This window comes from Sceloporus occidentalis, unplaced genomic scaffold (assembly GCF_023333645.1).
Source record: "Sceloporus occidentalis isolate IW3139 unplaced genomic scaffold, rSceOcc1.0.p SCAF_2, whole genome shotgun sequence".
NCBI classification, from domain to species: domain Eukaryota; kingdom Metazoa; phylum Chordata; class Lepidosauria; order Squamata; family Phrynosomatidae; genus Sceloporus; species Sceloporus occidentalis.
The window spans coordinates 226,236,696-226,259,539 of NW_028316982.1; the positions used below are offsets into that span (position 1 = coordinate 226,236,696).

Below are 22,844 nucleotides of genomic sequence, written 5' to 3' on the forward strand. Positions count from 1 at the left end.
GCCAGGTGTCCCCCATCCTATGTCTGTGTATTTCATTTTTCTGCCCTAAGTGCAGTACCTTACATTTCTCTGTGTTGAATTTCATTTTTTTAGCTTTGGCCCAGCTTTCTAGTCTATTCAGATCATTTTGAATGTTGATCCTGTCCTCTGGGGTATTAGCTATTCCTCCCAATTTGGTGTCATCTGCAAATTTGAAAAGTATGCTCCCAATTCTGTCATCCAGGTCATTGATAAAGATGTTGAATAACACTGGGTCCAGGACAGAGCCCTGTGGGATTCCACTGGTCACTTCTCTCCAGGCTGAAAAAGAGCCATTGTTGAGCACCCTTTGGGTTCGGCCAGTCAACCAATTACAAATCCATGTAACAGTTCCTTTGTCTAGCCCACATTTTACAAGCTTGTTTGCAAGAATGTCATGGGAAACCTTGTCAAAGGCCTTACTGAAATCAAGATATACTGCTATATTTTAATGCTTTATGAAAGATTAACCTTGAATACAAATACATCTTTTTAGCCTCTGTTTTCAGAATGTATGGTTATGCATTTACTGTATATACTCACTTATAAGTTGACCTCAGGTATAAGTCAAGGGAAGGTTTGGAGGCCAAAATTATGGATTTTGATATGACCCATGGATACGTCAAGGGTAAAACTTAGGGTCATGTAACAAGGGACATAAAGGACAAAACAAAGCAAAAAATGCCAAAGAGCTTACAAACTTTCAGCAGGCATAATTGTTTGTGCTCACACTAAAGATTGGATGAATGAGAGGATAGAATAGGATTGGTGCGTCTAGGACAGAATACACTCTTGCCTTTCGCCAGTTCCTTTTTAAAAATAAAGAACAATATTTACATTGACCCATGAATACATCGGCTCAGTTTTTGGGGATCAGTTTTTTGACTAACATTTTTAGACTTATATATGAGTATATACAATATGTGTGTGCCCCCCCCCCCAGTGTGTGTAGTAATTTAGAGTTATGCAAACCTGACTGGTTTATATTCCACCGTGTTGGGAATACATAAGGAATCATAGTCCCACTATCTTGACTTACTGGTTAGCAGCCACTGCAAGCCGCAGCTGTTTGTTTTCCTGTCAATCAGAACTCAGCAAATTGATGTTTTCACACACACACACACACACACACACACACACACACACACACTTTGTTGTGCAAGGAAAAATTCTGACAAGGATCTTATTTCTGAGTATCATACTGGAGATCACTCACAAGAGGGGGGTGGAAACACCAGTCTGCTGCATCTTGCTAAATAGGAGAACAGACCCCTATCCCTTGAAGAAACTACTGCCTGGTAAATCAGGATTGCGGGGAGGTTGGACCAGGAAACTCTGCGTAGCTAAAGAACTAGTTACATAATGAAATAGCTGATCTAGAATTTCTGTCAACATCTCTAAAAATATAGGGGCAGTCCAGACCGGCAATGTAATAAATAAATAAATAAATAAATGTAATAATAAATGATTTATTTATAGCCCACCCAATCACAAGGAATCTGGGCAGGTTACAGCAATAAAAATACGTAAATATAAAATACATAAAAATAAAAATACACTCTTCTTATTGAGCTAGCCCTGATGGAAATGGGCCAGCCTTTTCACTCCCTCCCAGGCCAGAAGATAACAGTTGCCATGGAGGGAGGGCTCTTTGGGCTGGCCTCACATTGGGCTGGCCTGACCACATACTAGGGCTGTGGTAGGGCTGAGCATTCACATGTTCCAAGCTCTTGTTCCACTGCCTGTGCACCATTATGGCATGCGCCCATCCACACGGGGGGGCATGATGATGCACGCGTGGCACTGCATGCAAATGATGCTCAGCCAGGAAGTAGGTTCTTTTTGGTCCTTCCGGAGGCCGCGGCATCTGGTTGCCGCAGCCTCCATCCGGGGCTCAAAGGGGTGGCGTTGAACCGCCTGTCTGCCGAGCCCCATAAATTCTGTTGGCTTGAATACAGCTATTTCTAATTCATATGATCCCATTGATAAACCAGAATGGATAATTGTATAAGTATAAATTGAGATCATAGACAAAGGATCATTTAATTATTTATTTGTATTTTGACCCCTCTCATCCTATTTTGTTCATGCTTAGAATGTTATGTGTATGGTTAAAAAGTTCAGGGTTTTCACAAGAATGAGTTTGCCACTTTCATAAGGATGACTCATGAATTCTGTGTGAAACTTAACTGGGAAACCCTCATATAATGCAAAGAATGAGGAAATGTTAGATTGGTTTCATTTATTTCTGTGGAAATGTATTCCCCTGTCCTTTTGAAGGAATATATATTGCTCAGTACAGTTTACAGCTGTTACAATAACACAGTCTCATGTGTACATATTTTTTTTTATTTAAAAAAATCCATAAAGTACAACATAAAATAAAAACAGACTCAGCAGACAGAAACAAAAGATGTGTGACAAGGAAAGGCTTGTAATAGAAACTTCTTCATCATATTAAAAATGGAAGAACGGTTCAAATGAGTTTTGAGAGTAATAACTGACAGTTTTGGGGAATGCAGTGGGTAAAGAAGGGGAAATCAAACTGTCTCCCCATTTCCCACAGTTTTCCTCTTAGGAAAAACCTTTATTTGAAGCTGAGTGTTTGGACTTGAAGGAAGTTCCCTTTACTGGAAAATCCTCTCAAAACACATTCATCAGTAGTAGGGTTTCTCCATGGTCTCAATTTTTAAAACTGAGATATTTCACATACATCTTGATGCAAGATATATGTACACAAAACTGATATTATACATGGTAACTTTTCTCCTGTTACCATTTTTTGTGTTTATGTATTGTCCCTTTTCTTTCTTCTATGTTTTATCAACCCCTGAACAAGGCCATTAAATGTTACTAGCCAAAATGCCTTGTGCTAATGGCAAGAATAAAATCATCTTTTTAACACCCTTAGAGAAAGGACTTTATCACACAAGGCAGCAAATCATAACTGATGCAGGATAATCACTCCTTTAGCTGGGGATTATCACATGATGTTAGTCCTCTTCATTGTTCTCTCAAAGGCAGACTATTTGGAAATAATTTCTTTTCATTAATGCAGGTAGATCAGATAGATAGCTGCTTCCTGCTTGCTTTCATTTGCTAGCACTTAGTCTGGTCTAACTGATCAGAAAACCATCCCCAAAGGACAAAAATTGTATTTTTAAATGTAAGACTGTTTTCATTTATATTTCATCTATATTTGGGGAAGGGAGATAATCTGTACACATGTGTGTTCCTGTGTGCCAAAAGTGGCAGAGGTAATGTCTTGGCAGTGTGTGACAAGCCGGCCTGAGAGGGAGTTCATCAGGCAGGTCCAGCTCCATCAGGACTAGCCTGGAATTAGGAAGAGCCCTCCCTCCAATCCATCTGCCTTGGTCCAGGCCTCAGAGGGAGAGAAGAACCACTGGACCTCATCCCCTTTCCCTCCATCATTCCCTTCTCCTTTTGTGTCGTGTCTTTTAGATTGTAAGCCTGAGGGCAGGGAACTGTCTGATTAAAAATAATAATTGTAAGCCGCCCTGAGAGCCATTAGGGCTGAAGGGCAGGATATAAATACCTAAATAAATAAAGAGGCTTTTAGTGCTATAATCCCAAAAATGTTTTAGGTATGATAGAAAACAAAGCAACCACAATTGCATAGCATTTTCCAAAAATAATCTTATTGTAGTGGTCCTTACATCAGACAAGACTGTTATAGCAATATATTCCGCTTTAACTGCTATGTTTGCCTCCCATAGAATTCAGAGGTTTGTACTTTAGTGATGCCTCAGAGCTCTTTGGCTAAGAATTCTAAGTTCCCCTCCCTAAACTGCAAATCCCAGGAGGCAGCCATAACTGTTAAAAAGGAATAATACCACTATAACAGTGTAGTGTGGTATTCAGCTTTGTCTCTTCTCTACATCTCTTCTATTGGATGCTATCAGCCTTTTTGCTCCTTGTAGGTTTCCACCAGTACTAGACTGGAAAAGAGCAGTCATGGTCAAATTTCCCCCCTCTGTTATGCTAACTTCTCTGGTCTCAGCAGATAAGGAGTCTGTTCTATGCTCCTTAGGATGCCCTCTCAGGGACTGTAGTATTGCATTTTAAAGTTTATATAGGCCTCTATGGATGTGATCCTATATTATCTTGGCAGAATACTAGCTCCCACCAAGTATACCTATACTTATTTTCAGTATTAACCCGGGGGGGTGGGGGGGGTGGCACCAGGTAATACCCAGAAGGGGGTGACCCTCCCCCACCCCATCCCCATATCCAATTCGGACTCCTCCTGCACCTTGCAAAGAATGGAAAAACCCTGTTCTTTCAAAAAATGCAGGAGAAGTCTGGATTGGGTATGTGATGCCATGATTGGGTACAGGATGCCTCCTGCCTGGGCATTGAGGCATGCAAAATAATTCATGTTTAAAAGTTTTCATCTCGCACCTAACTCGGGAGGAAAGGACAGGAAAAGCCAGTGCGATAAACTCAGTTTTGCAATTTGATTATAACGTTCAATTCAGACTTGACTCTGAGTGCTCATGTTTCTACTGTGTCCAAGTATATTTGTTCACTGCTAAAGTCAGTGTGCCATAAATCCCTGTTCCTGTAAATATGAGTATGGAGTTTATCACACAGGAGGCAAAGCACCCAAATCCTGTGCATAAATGGGGTGATTTTGCCACTTTTTGCATGGGTTAATCTCGCGTTAATGATTAATTCAAGCAATGTCGTCTGAAAACAATCCCACTCTTATGGGATTTACCTGAGTTTAAATCACATTTATACACAGAATTTGGGTGCTTCCCTCCCTGTGATCATTGACAATGTTGTTAACATGCCTTATTTAAACCCTGTTTGAGCCAGTGTAATGCAGTCTGCACATGGGTGTCTTTGGAGTGTCCAGAATTTCAGCTGAATCAGACATCTGAACAGGGACAGTCATCGAGAGCATGTGATTCCATGTTACAACAGTTTCACTGGCTACTAGTTCACCAGTGGAGGCTAGTGGTCTACATGTCAGTAGGGAGTAAATCCACTCCAAGTTTTAGTCCAAACTTTAAAACAGCTATGCAAGGTGCTAAACTTGTTTGGAGGAGTGGGCTTCAACACCTTAGATAACTCTTTAAATTTCACAACCTAAAGCTCACTCATAGCTCCACTGAGGCTGCTTATGACCTATGGAGTTCTACATTCTCAGATAATTACATTATCTGAAAGACTACATTCTCCTACAGAAACCTGTCCAAATTTTAAGATTATTGAGAGGGGCCTTTTTTTCTGTTTCAACAACATATGAAATATACGACTCTAGTAAGGTAAAAAAAAAATACAGGATTTATTTCTTGGTTTCTTTTTACTCAGTTCTTAGGGAACTTGTTTAGCTGGAAAAGTCACAGATCTGAACATGCTCAGTTTTAACTTTTCGAACAAAACAATATTGCCTCCTTACCACTATATGGTGCAACAAACCATACCTTATATGCAGCACATTTGATGGCCATTTGAGAGAGTGTCCTTGGTAGTTGCTCTTAGGTTCCCAAATTACTTCTTGCCAATCTCTGATGATCTTTCAACAGTCAGCAAAGGCATTTATACATAGGTCTTTGGCTTCAGAAAAATAATTGTACATTTTGTACAACTGGTTTGTTATAGGTCAATTTTGACTTATGGAAACCGTATGAATGGGTAATGAATAGGAAGCCTCCAAGATTTCAAGTCATTGACTGCCCTGCTCAGGTTTTGCAAACTCAGAGTCGTGGCTTCCTTTATTGATTCAGTCCACCGGTAATGTAATCTCCTTCTCTTCCTACAGCCTTTCACTTGACCTTTATTGTCTTTTCACGTTGTCTCGTTATATAATCCAAATACAACAGTTTCAGTTTAGTCTTCATTTCTTGTGATAGTTCAGGTTTGATTAGGTGTAAGACCCATTCAATTGTATTTCTAGCAACCCATGGTATCTGTACAACTCTACTCCTGCATCCTATTTCAAATGAGTTTATTTTCCTCCTGTCAATTTGCTGATATTGTTTAACTGGTTCTTGCCCTTACCAAGGTTACATGGAAGAGGATACCCTTCTGCATTTTACTTTGCCAATAGTTTCCTTGAGATCCATCCAATCAAAAGCAAGACAGATGTTTAACAATTGGCCAAAAAATCTGTAACTCATAAGATCAACACAGGATGGCTCATGCATTCACTAAACAGATGGATTCTCAATGTGTGTTCAAACTGATTGTTATGGCAGAGGAGGAGTGAGCTGCTGAGAAGTAAATGTAAATAGCTACTATGCTGTCATCACATTTCTCCAACCGCAAAAAGGAAGGTAAAGCTGCAGCAGGCACAAAGAAGCAGGTTGAAACTTGACACTGAAGGCCTTTCTGCAGACTGTTATTGTCCAAGAAATGCATATTTGCTTCTCTTTTACTACGCACAGTTTAGCAGCATAGTGAAAATACTGGAAACACCCTTGTACTGAAGAACCAAAGTAAAAAAGAATGGCATTTGCCAACTTTGAACTCATGCTACCAAGAGCCAGCTCAAGGCTGAATGGGACTTTTTATGTATCTGTTTTCCGGAATGCTCTTTTTTTTCCCAGCATTGTCCTTTTAGCATTTTGTCAAATGTTAAAAACACATACCCCTCCCCCCCCCCCACACACACACACCCCTCCGTCAGTTGTAATCTTAGGGCAGTTTGAAAAGTCTGCTCTCTTGAGTGTGCATTTCTAAACATTGGCATTTAAGTTCTTATTCATAGAGCCACCATCTTGTCCATAAGGCTGATGCACTCACGTTTTTCCTGGAATTGTTGATTGGTGTAAAATGGAGAAGAACACAGTGGATATGTTGTACAGAACTTTGTTTGTTGAACAAATGAAATGGTAGGGAACGTATCTGAAAGTTCTTCCGAGATCAGGCAAGAAATCCAGACATCTATGCAATTCATCCTTCTGTATTAATAGGCTGTATTTCTTTAGAACAAAAGGAGGTTTATGGGGTTTTTTTAAGGGAAGGAGGAAAAGAGAGAATATATTTCTAGTATGAATTATTGAAATCTCTTTCTTTCTTTCTTTATCTTTATTATATCTATCCTCAGAAACCTCATACACACCTACACACATTGCCTGTGTCTGGATTAGGCAGAGGGGTATTATTACCTATTCTGTTTTTAGATTGCAATATTTGGATGGATTAAATGAGTGATTATTGTAATCTTATTTACTTATTTGTATAATTTATATCCCACTTTTCTCCCAGTACAGGATCCCATATGACAATTTGGAATTCATTCTCCTCAATGAGAGATTCAAATGAGAAGATCCAACTTTGAATCTCTCCATTTTCTCCCATAGAAAGCTGTCTCATATCACATGCAGGAAAAGGACATGGGTGTAGCTAGCAGAAGGAGGGAATGATAGCATTGCTCCCCTCACTAAGAATTCTGCCCCTCCCTTGAAATTTTCCTTCACTTCCCAACTTTCTAGCATGCAGTAACTTAAAACTTCATCCGAACATTTAGAAATACAGTTTAGGCATCCAGAAAAAAGTGGTAGGCTTAGTAAAAAGTTATCAAGGGAATGCAAACACAGTAGATATAAGCTAATGAAAGGTATACTTTTCAGTGTCTCACTTCTGCAGTGCTAAACATTGGGGGGTTGTAGGAAAATTTAGGGACAGGATTTCTTACTTAGGGGGCAATGCCGTTATTTCCCTCCCCATAGTAGCACACCTGGTAAAGAGATTACATCAGGGGCATTTGAGGATGAATGGAGGAAAAGTGTCCAGAGCCCCACATAATCCTCTTTCCACACCTCAATAAAAAAGGAATACCTTGGACAAGGCATAAATATTTTCCTTTTTAATGTACCTCTTTTCTACATTTTAATTGTATTGTTCTTTTAATATTGTGAAGCCGCTCTGAATCCCAGTTCTGGGGAAAGAGCAGGATACAAATAAATAAATAATAAATAATTAAAAATAATAATTCCCTCCCATTGTTTGCAACAGAAAATGCTTTCCCTTCCTCATTTCTGTCCTACCATCACAATCCTAGCAGGGCTTTGGATGGGTTGGATACTCTACATTTGGAGTGTTCTAATCGTACATGTAAGACTGCTTTCCCCATAAAATTAATCAAAATAAAGCATCACTCCTTAAATTATATAAAACTAATGGATCAGAGAATGTGTAGAATGTACATATATGAGTTACATATTTTTTAACTGAGAGACTGTTTGCAAAAACATTATCTAGGAGTGCAGTTCTTCATTAAAGAAACACTTACGTGTTAGTGAAAGAGATGTTGGATCAAGTGTCAGATTTATACATTCAGGTACATCCAGACCATACAGTTCTTCCTGGTCATAAATATTTTGCCTCAAAATATTCATTACAAAATTTTGGTTCATTCTGTACTTCATAAACTCTCTAGTCTCATCTTGTGGCACTGAGAAGCACAAGTGATAGGCTGCCGTATTATTTCCATCACTGAAAGAAGGAATAAGACATGGTTGGGGAAAAATACCTGTGCAAGTCCTCTACCCTACTACGTCATGCATTCTTAAATGAACCCATAAGATTTGTAAATGCACACTTTAAAAAGATTATAGAAGTGGGATTCTGCATAAATATCTGTTATACAAATCTGACAAATGTAAATATACAGTGGACCCTTGCCTTACGCGGGGGATCTGTCCCCCCCGTGTAAGGTGAATTCTGCCTATGCACCGCTCATGCATGCGGTGGTGTGGTGGCATGGCAGCGTGTGTGGACCTCCCCTTGCACCCCACGTGCTCCCCTTGGCTTGAGTGCATGTGTTCAAAGCCGTGTATAGCACGCCCACGTATAACACGGACATGCTGTACCAGTTCCCAAAGATATCTCAAAATAGAAGACTATAACAGAGTGTTTTTATGCACAGTTCAGTAGAATATGGACACTTCTGTTTTGTTCAAATGCTCTGAAAAGAAAAAATAGAAGGCATTTATTTGTTTGTTTGTTTGTTTGTTTGTTTGTTTAATTGTTTGTTTTCATTTTCTTTAACTCAACAACTCTGCTCAAGTGGCATCAGGTTAGAATCAGATATTGAAACAGAACCTTCCCTTTAAGTGTAAGATAGCAGCCAGTACTTACCTTTAAAGAAGTATTCCCAATAGATTGACTGTTATATTTATTACTAAAGACTTTGCAGTATGGACAACGAGGGATCTGCCGCAGTCACCTGCAACTCTTGTGGGATGTTTCTCTTCTTGCCTACAGAAGTGGAGAACTTCACATGCACCAAGTGCAAGTTGGTAGCACTCTTGGAGGAGAAAGTGCAGCAGCTGGAGTCCAGAGTAGCAACACTTCAGCATATTAGGGAACAAGAGGATTTCCTGGACTCAATAGAACTAACCATCTTGGATGAGTACCACGCAGAGGAAGATGCTAGGGTGGAAGAGGTCACTTGCCAAACAGAGGAGGCAGACAGCTGGAGGAATGTCACAAAGAGAAGTAAGCCAAGAAGGAATTGTTCGGGGAGCTTGCAGCTAGAGAATCGATTCGAAGCTCTTTCCCTTATCAAGGAGGATGAAGAAGAGCAGCATGGACAGACTTCTGGGACAGAGCAGAGGAGCCTGAGAGTCCCACCCGAGGGAACAGTCGCTGCTAAGCCTCGGAGGAGGCGTGTGGTCGTAGTGGGGGACTCCTTGCTGAGGGGTACAGAAGCAGTGATTTGTAGGCCTGACAAGATGTCTCGAGAGGTGTGTTGTCTTCCAGGTGCAAAGATCCGTGATGTGACAGAGAGGCTGACAAGACTGGTCAAGCCTACTGACCAATACCCCTTCCTTTTGGTCCACGTGGGAACTAATGATACTGCAAGACACAGCATTCAGAACATCAAAAGGGATTACGAGGCGCTTGGTAGGAAGCTGAAAGGAATGGATGTACAGGTTGTCATCTCGTCTCTTCTGCCAGTTGAAGGGCATGGTCCAGGAAGGGAGAGGAAAATAGCAGATGTGAACAACTGGCTTCGCAGATGGTGCCGCCGAGAAGGATTTGGATTCTTCGATCATGGGCTGTGGTTCCATGAGGAGGGACTTCTTGCAACAGACGGGTTGCATCTCACGCCAGTTGGAAGAAATGTTTTTGCCAACAGTCTCAAGAACTTGATCAGGAGAGCTTTAAACTGAGTTCCGAGGGGAAGGGAGACAATATTAAGGAAGGCGAAAAAGATGGCGAAAATAGTCAAACTGACATAGAGGAAACAAGGCAAACAGTGCAAGGACCCAGCAGTGGGAGGCAAAAAAACTTGCACAGGCAGCAAGTAAAAGGGAACCATGGTCTGCGATGTCTCTACACTAATGCACAGAGCATGGGAAATAAGCAAGATGAACTCGAACTCCTAGTACAACAAAGCAAATATGATATAATAGGCATCACTGAAACCTGGTGGGATGAGTCTCATGATTGGAATGTGGAAATAGAGGGGTATAACCTTATTAAGAGAAATAGGCCAAACAGGAAAGGAGGAGGAATAGCACTATATGTCAGAGATATTTACACCAGTGAAGAGATCCTGGACATCAATCATGGAAGCCAGGTGGAGAGCATCTGGATAAGAATCAAAGGGGAGGGAAACAACAAGGGTGTTACGGTGGGAGTCTACTATAGACCCCCAAGTCAGACTGAGGAATTGGATGATATCTTTCTAGAACAGATGACCACACAGTCAGAAAAGAGAGATGTAGTAGTGATGGGCGACTTCAACTATCCTGATATTTGCTGGAAGTCAAACTCAGCCAAATCCTCAAGGTCTAGCAAATTCCTCACTTGCCTGGAAGACAATTTCATGGTCCAAAAGGTGGAAGAGGCAACAAGGGGGTCAGCTATTTTAGATCTGATCCTAACCAACAAGGATGACTTGGTTAATGGGGTGCAAGTGGTGGGATCCTTAGGTGGAAGCGACCATGTTCTCCTGGAGTTTGTTATACAATGGAGAGGAGAAGCCAGGCAGAGTCAGACACGCATCCTAGACTTTAGGAGAGCGGATTTCAGTAAACTTAGAGAAGTACTGAGGGCGATTCCATGGTCAGAAATACTAAAAGATAAAGGAGTTCAGGACGGATGGGACTTTCTCAAAAGGGAGATACTGAAGGCACAATTTCAAACAGTTCCAGTGAGAAAGAAAAACGGGAGGTGTCTCAAGAAACCAGGATGGATGACTAAGGAACTTTCAACCGAGCTAAGTTTGAAACGGAACATGTATAAGAAATGGAAAAAGGGGGAAATCACGAAAAAGGAATTCAAAGAAATAGCAGGCATGTGTAGGGGTAAAGTCAGAAAAGCTAAAGCGCAGAATGAACTCAGGCTTGCTAGAGAGGTTAAGAACAATAAAAAGAGCTTTTTTGGATATGTCCGCAGCAAGAGGAAGAAGAAGGAAACGGTAGGGCCACTGCGTGGAGAAGATGGCAAAATGCTAACAGGAGATAGAGAAAAGGCAGAATTACTCAACACCTTCTTTGCCTCAGTCTTCTCAGAAAAGGCAAAGGGTGCTCAACCTGAGGATAATGGAGCAGAGGACAGAATAGGGGAATTTCAGCACAGAATAAGTAAAGAGATAGTAGAGGAACACCTTGTTAATCTAAATGAATTTAAGTCTCCAGGACCAGATGAACTCCATCCAAGGGTATTAAAAGAACTGGCAAAAGTAATATCGGAGCCATTGGCAATCATATTTGAAAACTCCTGGAGAACAGGAGAGATCCCAGCAGACTGGAGGAGGGCAAACGTTGTCCCCATCTTCAAAAAGGGGAAAAAAGAGGATCCCAACAATTATCGTCCAGTTAGTCTGACATCAGTTCTAGGAAAGATTCTGGAGCAGATCATTAAACAGAGAGTCTGTGAACATCTAGAAGGCAATGCCATAATCACAAAAAGTCAACATGGGTTTCAGAGAAACAAGTCATGCCAGACAAATCTAATCTCTTTCTTTGACAAAATTACCAGCTTGGTAGATGAAGGGAATGCTGTGGATATAGTATATCTTGATTTCAGTAAGGCCTTTGACAAGGTTTCCCATGACATTCTTGCAAACAAGCTTGTAAAATGTGGGCTAGACAAAGGAACTGTTAAATGGATCTGTAATTGGTTGACCGGCCGAACCCAAAGGGTGCTCAACAATGGCTCCTTTTCATCCTGGAGAGAAGTGACCAGTGGGGTCCCACAGGGCTCTGTCCTGGGCCCAGTGCTATTCAACATCTTTATCAATGACCTGGATGACAGAATTGGGAGCATACTTATCAAATTTGCAGATGACACCAAATTAGGAGGAATAGCTAATACCCCAGAGGACAGGATCAAGATTCAAAATGACCTGAATAGACTAGAAAGCTGGGCCAAAGCTAACAAAATGAAATTCAACACAGAGAAATGTAAGGTATTGCACTTAGGGCGGAAAAATAAAATGCACAGATATAGGATGGGTGACACCTGGCTGAATGAAACTACGTGTGAAAGGGATCTAGGAGTCCAAGTAGACCACAAGTTGAACATGAGTGAACAGTGTGATGCGGCAGCTAAAAAGGCCAATGCTATTTTAGGCTGCATCATTAGAAGTATAGTGTCTAGATCAAGAGAAGTAATAGTGCCACTGTATTCTGCTTTGGTCAGGCCCCACCTAGAATATTGTGTCCAGTTCTGGGCGCCACAATTCAAAAAGGACATTGAGAAACTGGAGCGTGTCCAAAGGAGGGCGACAAAAATGGTGAAGGGTCTGGAAACCATGCCCTATGAGGAACGACTTAGGGAGCTGGGGATGTTTAGCCTGGAGAAAAGAAGGTTAAGAGGTGATATGATAGCCCTGTTTAAATATTTGAAAGGATGTCATATTGAGGAGGGAGCAAGCTTGTTTTCTGCTGCTCCAGAGAACAGGACCCGGAACAATGGATGCAAGCTACAGGAAAAGAGATTCCACCTGAACATTAGGAGGAACTTCCTGACAGTAAGGGCTGTTCGGCAGTGGAATGCACTTCCTCGGAAGGTGATAGAGTCTCCTTCCTTGGAGGTCTTTAAACAGAGGCTGGATGGCCATCTGTCAGGGATGCTTTGATTTGGATTTCCTGCATGGCAGGGGGTTGGACTGGATGGCCCTAGTGGTCTCTTCTAACTCTACGATTCTATGATTCTATGATTCTATGAATATCCTGTCTTTCTCTCAATATTGAACCCAGTGTAGCTTACAGTATAAATTAAAACAAATACTTATAAAAAAGTTTTTTTTAAAAAATGAACATATAATACAATTAAAATTGTTTTGAACATAATTAAAAGCATACTCAGAGCATAGTAAAGATTTGTAAAAAGCACGCGCACACACACCATTGCTTGAAAGATCCTTCTGCCACCACCAGTTAAAAGCTTAAGGACTGTTTAAATGAAATGGTCTTGATTTGCTGATGACAAGAAAGCTTAGCCTCCCATGGAAAGAATTTCTATAGAATAGGAGTAGCTACAGCAGACTTTCTCTCACAATGCTATAAATGTGGAATTTTAACAGGATAAAAATGAATTTGGCCAATATCTATCACACAACATTGTGTTGATCCTGCTGCTGCCTTGCATTCCATTCATTACAAAACAAAAACAGCTTCATTTATATACCGCCTCATACCAAACTAGCAGTGTCTAAGCAGTTTACAACTGTAAGCTAATTGCCCCCAACGATCTGGGTACTCATTTTAGCAACCCCCTCGGAAGGCTGCAAGCCTGAGTCGAGCTTGAGCCCTTTTGCTGGAATTCAACTCGCAACCTTATGGTTTTGAGTGAGTAGCTGCAGGACAAGTATTTAACCACTGTACCACCAGGTCTCCTGGTGTACCTTTTCATTGGCAGGTACAACCTGTCAATAGGTTCTTAGTTCTGCTGCTATTACTTTATTGCTTTTGTATGATAGGTCCCTTCAACTGAAGTTTCACTTCTTAGGCAGTCATGTGGTGTGAGTGAGCATGACTCTGCTCCTCTCTCCCTCTCTGTGATTACAGCACATTCACACAGCAGCTGACTTCAGGAGGCAATTGGCATCAACAATCACTTGCCCCCCCCCCCTCCTCTCAAAGTGCAGGACTACTGTGTGAATGTGCACACAGCAGTCCCACACTTTGGGAGGTGGTAGAGAAGTGGCTGTGGCAGCCATCACCTTTGTGAAGGCAGCTGCTCTGTGCACATTCACACAACAGCTGACTTTGGGAAGCGGTTGACAGCCAGGGTCACTCATCCTTCTTCCTTCCTCATAGAAGGCAGCACTTGGCAGTGCAGAAAACAGATCATGCAACCATGGATTACCAAAGTGCTATCATGGGGGAAAGTGTGATAAGAAATTATGCCAAACCTGTATGCTCCCATTCTTAAACTAAAGTGCTTATGGTGGAACTGTAGGCTGGTGTAAGAAGTTTCTTCCTCCATTCTTGTCAGACAGGTCTGTGAGGGTTATGGGACCATGTAAAAGCTCTCCCCAAAGATCATAAGGCTTAGACAGGCTCAAATGGAGAGTAAAGTCTCCTTAAACAAAAACAAAATAGGAACTTCTTGTTTTAAAAAAAGCAAAACACACACACACAAAAACAAACAAGCCAAGAGCAGGTTTGATGCAAGCTCTGACACTTTCTTTACTCTTCTCTCTTTCCCAGTTCTAGATCCAAATTGTATCTGTCTGTCTTTCTGTCTATTTGTTAAGAAGAGAAATACTCTAACCATATTCCAACCATTTTAAAGTCATCAAGCTACCAATGTAAATCGCCTCATCTATCGAGTTTTACAAAATGGAAAAAACATTCTCCTCACCCAGTAAGAGTGAAGTATTTGTGGCTCTCTGAAGAGTATGACAATATGAACAACTTTTATTTTTGCAAATTACCAGTAAGCTAAATTACATAGAGGAACCATGCAAAACAACAGTGACTACTGTTTTGTCGAATAGACTTGTACATTTCAAACTCTCTTTTTTCTAGTTAGTTTGTGCTTGGGGTGTACTGAGCTGCATGTGTGTGATTGTCAAAGAACATGGGTACTGGTTTTGTGCAAAAATATTTTGCACAACTTACAGAGACCTTAGTGAGAAAAATAGTGGTCCTTTTCTTGCTCTTGTCTAAAGGAAAGAAATCTCACAAAGCTTCAGAATTGTTCAAGATGTATCATTGGGCTGAAACCACATAGAGAATGAGGAAATTAGAAAACACTATTTAGACTCTTCCTCTAGAAGGCAATGTTTCACCAAGAAATAATGATACTTCATGCATATGTAAATGTTGCCTTGCTATTTTCCAATATATTTAAAACAGAGTGGAACACTTTTCTGTGTTGAACAGATTATGAAGGGAGCATCAGTTTGGCAGTGTGCTGAAACATCTTTAAAAAAAATCTCACTGAGAGTTTGAACACAAACAACTTTTGAATGCCCCAAATCAATGTTTGCAAAAGATTCAAAAGGACATCAGGGACATTTAAATAATAATAATAATAATAATAATAATAATAATAATAATAATAAAATTTTTATTTATATCCCGCCCTTCCAAAAGATCAGGGCGGCTTACAGCATGCAACACGTGCATCAAAATACAAAGTTAAAAACACATACAGCAATCTTAAAATAACAATAAAAATCCCCATTAGCCCAGCCTCATGGCCACGGAAGAGGAGGGAGGCCCACAGGATATTTAATCGGGGAATGCCTGATTGAATAGGAAGGTTTTGAGGTCCTTCCTAAATTGGGCCAGGGTGGAAGATGAGCGGAGCTCCGTGGGCAGCGTATTCCAAAGGGCTGGGGCAGCTGTGGAAAAGGTCCTTCTTGAAGTAGAAGCTAACCTGGCCCCAGGCACCTTCAGCAGTTGCTGCCCAGATGTTCTGAGGGTGCGAGGCGGAATGTACGGAGAGAGGCGGTCCTTCAGGTAACCTGGGCCCAAGCCATTTAGGGCTTTATAGGTAATAACCAACGCCTTATATTGAGCTCGGAAGCGAATGGGCAGCCAGTGAAGATCTTTTAACACAGGTGTTATATGGCTGGTCCTGGAGACACCAGTGACCAGCCGGGCTGCCATGTTCTGTACCATTTGAAGCTTCCGAGTTTGGTATAAGGGTTGCCCCATGTAGAGTACATTGCAGAAGTCCAATCTCGAAGTTACCAGAGCGTGTACTACAGTTTCTAGGTCCCCCTGGGCCAGGTATGGGCGCAGCTGGCGAATCAGCCGAAGCTGATAACAGGTGCTCTTGACCGTCGCATTCACCTGAGCAGTCAGGTGAAGCGACGAGTCAAGGAGCACTCCCAAACTGCGCACGGAGTCCTTCACGGGGAGCGTGACCCCGTTCAGGACAGGTGGAACCACCGCCATTCCTGGACCAGGGGAACCTATCACTAGTACCTCCGTTTTCTCTGGATTCAGTTTGAGTCGGTTTTCCCTCATCCAGCCCATTACTGACTCCAGACAGGCCACGAGAGGAGAGACGCCATCCCCGGTCACTGCATCAGTCGGAGACATAGAGAAAATGATTTGGGTGTCATCAGCGTACTGATAACCCCGCGCCCCATGTCTCCGGATGACCTCTCCCAGCGGTTTCATGTAAATGTTAAATAGCATGGGAGACAGAATGGCTCCTTGAGGGACCCCAGTTTTAAGGGGCCTCTCGCCGGAGCACACGTCTCCCAGCTGCACCATCTGGGACCTCCCAGAGAGGTAGGAGCGGAACCACTGGAGCGCAGTGCCCCCAATTCCCACCTCTGCCAGGCGCCCCAGAAGGATACCATGGTCTATGGTATCGAAAGCCGCTGAGATGTCCAAGAGCACCAACAGGGACACGCTTCCCCTGTCAATGCCCAGACGGAGATCATCGACCAAGGCGACCATGGCCGTCTCAACCCCGTAACCCGCCCGGAAGCCAGTTTGAAATGGGTCCAGATAATCATTTTCTATGATTAATAACTAAATGTTATTAATCATAGAAAATGAATGAACTGTACATCACCAGTTGCAACACAGTAGGCAACAATGGCAACTTTCCACAAAACAATCACATAAACTATGGATGTATTATGTGGATAAAATATGCCACTTTTCCCTGTTATGAAACTGTTCCCTTTAATCACAAATGTAGGTTGGCGGTGATAGGCATGGGTCCAAAACAGAGCTGCTAAGAAACAGGAAGAAGGTTTTCTTATTCTTAGGAAAACCCTGAGGTTTACCAAGGTACTATTTTTTGGCATAAAAACTAAAAACTCACATGAGCAAAAGGCTTATTTCACAGCATTTCACAGATGAAAATTGAGACACATGTCACCAGGCAACATCAGATTGTCATCAAGAGGGCAAAAGATATTAGTGAGGAAGAATACACAAGTTTGGAGAGGCTGCAGCAGTTTGCTTTTTGCCTGAGAGGGCAAGATTCTACCCAATCCTCCCCTCCCTGCTGAGTTAAGTGCAAACTACCTTTTGCATTTTGAATTCAATTTGCAGCAGTTGAACTAAGCTGAGGACAAAAGAGGAAAGTGAAAGGAGAAGAGAGAAATTGGGACATTGTAACAGCAGCTGGAAGAAATGGGAGAACAGAGACTTATTTAGGACTGTCCCTTCCAAATCAGAACATAGAGGGTATGTTATTGGGAAAATGAAAAACAGGAATGGGTGTGTATAAAATGCTTTACTTGAGCAGCTTACAGCTTGGTACCCTGGAGGACAGTGTGGCTGGCTGAAAACCCAAACATTATTCCTGATAGGAGGTAAGGATACAGTTTGCCATGTAAAGTGTATTGACTCCTCTGAAATGGTGACATACACCCAATAACAAAATGATAAAAACTACACGCAACTAATGCAAATCAATAATCTGCTCATGAGGAAAGCCCTTCAATTGGACAACCAGCCAGCCTCCCTGTCTGCATTGTTTTTTGAGGGCAGCAGAGGCTGGTGGATCTGTTGCTGTCACAAGGGTGATGAATAGGACTGCTAGCATTGGCAGAGTTTCCATTCAACTCAGAGCAGCTGCAGGATGAACAGGAATAAAATCCAGAGAGGCATCACTGACCCACCCTATGGCAGCTCGAATGGCTACACATGTTTCCTTCTTGCTGGAATTTATCACCACCACATGCTAATTTATGTTTACTCAAATCACATGTGTGAATGTCAGTGAGGGAGACAAACAGAAAGAGAGAGAGACTCAGAGCCCAGATATCTTCACTAGCTTGCTTTTAAAGTAATTTTTTTGCTTAGTGTAGGATGTAGCGATTCTTAAGGTTCTCCAGAAGTTAGTTGTTCTCCTTTTCATGGGAAGCAGCAGCCTCTTGTCTCTTTCACACTACACACAAAGGACTTTATCATGCATTGCTATCAAAGTGGAATTTGAAAAGGATAAAAGTGTACTTGGCCAGTACTTATCACATGATGGTGTGTCTATCTTACTGCTGCTTTGCATTCCATCTGTTCCTGGATTACTCTTCTCCATTATTGGGGAAAACCCATCAATGCCTCCCAATCACAATTTTTTCATTATGGATTTCAGTGCTTTTCACTGTAGTTCCACCTCTCACGCAATCATGTAGTGTGAGTGGGTGTGATTCTCCTCTTTTCCTCTCTCTCCACTGCTATTATAAGAAAAGCAGGCTTGGACACAGAAGAAGGAGGAGTGAAAATAGGGGAAAGAATATCAACCATCTAAGATATGCAGATGACACCATCGTACTAGAAGAAAACCTCACAGAGCTGGAACACCTACTAAGGAAGATCAAAAAATATTAAAAAAAAAAAAAAAAAGAAAGTGCAGAGGCAGGCGTAATGCTGAACATAAAGAAAACAAAAATAATGACCACCAAAAACCTTCACAAGTTCAACCTGGACAATAAAGAACTAGAAATAGTAAAAGAATCCCCATACCTGGGATTACACATTGATAGAAATGGGGACTTCAGAAGAAGATTAGGAATTGAGAGGATGGCTATGAAAAAACTAGAAAAGATTCTAAAATACAAATATATACAACTGAGCACAAAAGTTAGAATCATACAAGCCATTGTATTTTCTTTTAATATGTGTGGATGTGAGAGCTGGACAGTTAAGAAAGAAGACAGGAAGAAAATCCGTTCATCTGAGATGTGATGCTGGAGAAGAGTGCTGAGGATTCCATAGACAGCCAAAAGGACAAACAAATGGGTCTTAGAGTAGATCAAGTTGGAAATCTCCCTGGAAGCCAAGATGACAAAACTGAGGCTGTTGTTCCTCAGACATATCATGAGAAGGAAGGACTTATTGGAAAAGACAATAATTCTGGGAAAGGTGGAGGAAAGTAGGAAGAGAGGAAGGCCACATGCTAGATGGATAGACTCTATTAAGGAGATCACAGGTATGGGGTTGCAGGTATTAAGCAGAGCTGTAGAGTGTCTTGGAGATGTCTTATCCATAGGGTCGACATGAGTCGAGAGTGACTCGAGAACAGTTAACAACAACAACAAATATTTATAATTCTCAATCAGATATCTCAAGTGTATCATCAAACTACAAACCCCTGGATTTCATAGGAAGCAGCCAGTGCATTTAAAGTGGTATCAAAGTGTTATAACTGTAAAATGAAAGAAACCTCTGTCTTCACTGCAAACACACTCATGTTCATGAAAGCCAACCTGGGAGATTTTGTAAACCATGTTAAGATTTTTTTAAAAATAATGACAAAAAATCTGATTTATCTCTGAATGGATTTCCAGAAACAGCAATAAGTCAGTCTCATTCTTCTAATTACTGGTCTCCAATGTACAGTTGGCCCTAAGTTTTTGCGGGGATCTGTTCTGGACCACCTGAGAAAATGAATATCCAAGCCCCATAGGCTTGAATGGGGTGCACCCCCATGCGGGTGCCATTGAAAATAGCAGAGGTTGCCCCTCCATGGATATTCAAGGGTGTGGATCTCAGATTCACAAGTTAGGAGGGGTGACTGTAGTTACTTCTTTCACTAGGCACAAGCTCAGTACTGAAAAGAGTTATAGGGCCCATACAGACAGGCCAAAATAAAGCTGCTTCAGATCACTTTGGAGGTATGCTATTTAAATGATGCATGCATCTTAAGAAGCCAGAAGCTATGCCAAAGCCACACTCCAATCCTGAGGACTGGACCACAGCTTTGGTACAGCTTCTAATAATAAATAATAATAAAACTCTTATTTATATACCGCCTTTCCTCCAGATCAAAGCGGTTTACGTATCAAATTATAACATATTACAATAAAATACAATACAATATATCAAAATTTCATACAGATTAAAAACTCTCTGGTGAGTTGTTGACAATCTCACTGTGGGGTATTCGAGTAAGTATTTCCCCGTTGTTCTGAGAGTGCGGGGCGGATTATGTAGGGAGAGACGCTCCTTCCAGTAACTTGGGCCTGAGCCATATAGGGCTTTATAGGTAATGACCAACACTTTGTATTGCGCCCAGAAGCTAATTGGCAGCCAGTGGAGAGATTTCAGTACAGGTGTTATATGGTCGGATCTTGAAGTTCCCGCGACCAGTCTGGCTGCAGCATTTTGAACGAGTTGAAGCTTCCGAACCTAGTACAAAGGTAGCCCCATGTAGAGCGTGTTACAGAAGTCCAAGCGAAAGGTTACCAGTGCATGTACTACTGTTTCAAGGTCCTTTCGGTCCAGACAGGGACGCAGTTGGCGTATCAGCTGAAGCTGAAACCAAGCACTCCTGGCCATCGCATCCACATGAGATGATAACTGCAGAGATGAGTCCAGGAGTACTCCCAAACTGCAAACTTTATCCTTTAGGGGGAGCGTGACCCCGTCAAGGATAGGATGGCAAATTTCTCTGTCTGGACTTGGGGTACCTATCACGAGTACCTCTGTTTTCTCTGGATTCAGCTTGAGTTTGTTTTCCCTCATCCAGCCCATTACTGACCTCAGGCAGACATCCAGAGGGGAGGTGCCATCCTTAGTCACTGTATCAGTCAGAGCCATGGAGAGATAGATCTGAGTGTCATCAGCGTACTGATAACACCGAGCTCCATGTCTCCGGATGATCTCTCCCAGCGGCTTCATGTAAATGTTAAACAGCATGGGGGACAGGATGGCGCCTTGAGGAATGCCAGATGTAAGCTCTCTTTTCCGAGAGCAGCTGTCCCCCAGCCTCACCATCTGGAACCTTCCCGAGAGGTGGGATCAGAACCACTGGAGCGCAGTGCCCCCGATACCCAACTCTCCCAGGTGTTCCAGAAGGATACCATGGTAGATGGTATCAAAAGCCGCTGAGATGTGCAAGAGCACTAACAGGGTTATGCTTCCCTCTGCCAATGCCCAGACAGAGATCATCGATTAAGGCAACCATGGCAGTCTCGACTCCGTGTCCCGCTCTGAAGCCAGTTTGAAATGGGTCCAGATAATCAGCTTCATCCAAGACTGCTTGGAGTTCTGGCCTCTTAGGATGAATGCATCATCTGAACAGCAAAGCTCCAAAGTGACCTGAAGCAGCTTTATTTTGGCCTGTTTGTATGGGCCCGTAAACCCACCTATTTCTGTCTAGCCATGCTCCCTTCCTCCATACCTCTCCAGATGTCTCAGCGTGTTCCTCAACTTGCCTCCCCAAACTCATCTCCTTTTCTTAAGGCCATACTTCAGAGTCAAATATAGGTGTTCAGAATTATCCTGTGAAAGTTCTAGAGCTTCTTCTACTTTCCTACCTGATGGAAATGACTTCAGCAGAGATGAAATATCGCCCAAGAGCAGGTGAATCTCTGTACACATCCAGAAGCTTGAGAAAGAATTCATTAATTAGGGACACATATTATATAGCATGAAAAAAAATCATCTTGTGTACTTAGTAATTTCATTGTTCTTGTGTTGGAATAGTGGAGTCAAATCCAAGTGGTTAAATTGTAGGCATTTTTAAAATATATTGTCAAGCCTCTCTGCCTTGTTTCTAAAATATTTTCTAGATGCACACAACCTCAACAACTCAATTAGGGTTGCCACATATATCCTGCTTTGTAAGAGAAGGCCTGTCCTGAATTCATGTGATACAGAATGTCCCAAATCCTTTATTTGTGGTAGATAGTATTTAAAGAAAGTAGGCTCCTTCTTCTTGGGAGAGTGTGTGAGAGGAAAAAGAGAAAGTTCAAATCTCACATAAAATTGTCTTCCACGAAATACGAGGTCAGATATATTTTGCATATATTTTGTATTATCTGTCATTGGCTTCCCATGGAATTAATCTCGAGTTTTGGGTTCCGAACCTGCAAAATGGATATATGTTTCTTACAATGCCTTCTAAATGCCTGATCATATAATAATATGTTCCATATATGTATGTTATATGTGTGCTATATATGTGAGTTGCTACTCTTTTGAAACAATATGGCTATCTTTTATCAAACAGGAACAGAATTAGAGAGGTACACCTATAATACATACTCATTTATGAACTGAACAAAAACATAACAAAATATTCACTTTTTTAAAAAAAATATTGATTAATGTAACAGATGCCTATATTTGTAGTTTTATAATAATTATCATAATATTTATTATGTTTATAAGTAGTTTAGATTTAACTATTGATATTTTCTGCTTATATTATCCTCTTTTTTTAAAACAAATATTCTCTGTGAGTTGTTTGCAGCCTATATGCATCTGAAATCACTAGGTTAAGCTATCTGTTCTGCCTGCCTTTTTAGTTCCTGTTTCATACCTGTGACACGGTTGAAATTTGGTTCAACACATTCACCCTGGGTCTACTGCTAAGTGCTAAGTGCTAGAGTGATGACCAGCCAATGTGTAGAAAATATCCCAAAGGGTTATTGTGTGGGTTATTGTGTTAAAAATGAGAGATCA

General features: G+C 41.5%; 2 protein-coding genes across 2 annotated transcripts in view; both read right to left on the reverse strand.

Annotated features, from left to right (window-relative positions):
* LOC149319748 (OX-2 membrane glycoprotein-like) overlaps positions 1 to 6,946 on the reverse strand; it is a 22,874-nt gene extending 15,928 nt beyond the window's left edge. Inside the window, exon 1 of the mRNA XM_089512300.1 lies at positions 6,793 to 6,946. Coding sequence (XP_089368426.1) covers positions 6,793 to 6,946 — 154 coding nt within the window. The remainder of the gene's footprint in view (positions 1 to 6,792) is intronic.
* Positions 6,884 to 22,844, reverse strand: part of CUNH3orf52 (chromosome unknown C3orf52 homolog) — a 22,038-nt gene continuing 6,077 nt past the window's right edge. Inside the window, exons 4-6 of the mRNA XM_089512302.1 lie at positions 21,695 to 21,765; positions 8,285 to 8,487; positions 6,884 to 6,971 (exon numbers count right to left, since the gene is read on the reverse strand). Of these exons, the coding sequence (XP_089368428.1) occupies positions 6,943 to 6,971; positions 8,285 to 8,487; positions 21,695 to 21,765 (303 nt within the window). The 3' untranslated portion in view covers positions 6,884 to 6,942. The remainder of the gene's footprint in view (positions 6,972 to 8,284; positions 8,488 to 21,694; positions 21,766 to 22,844) is intronic.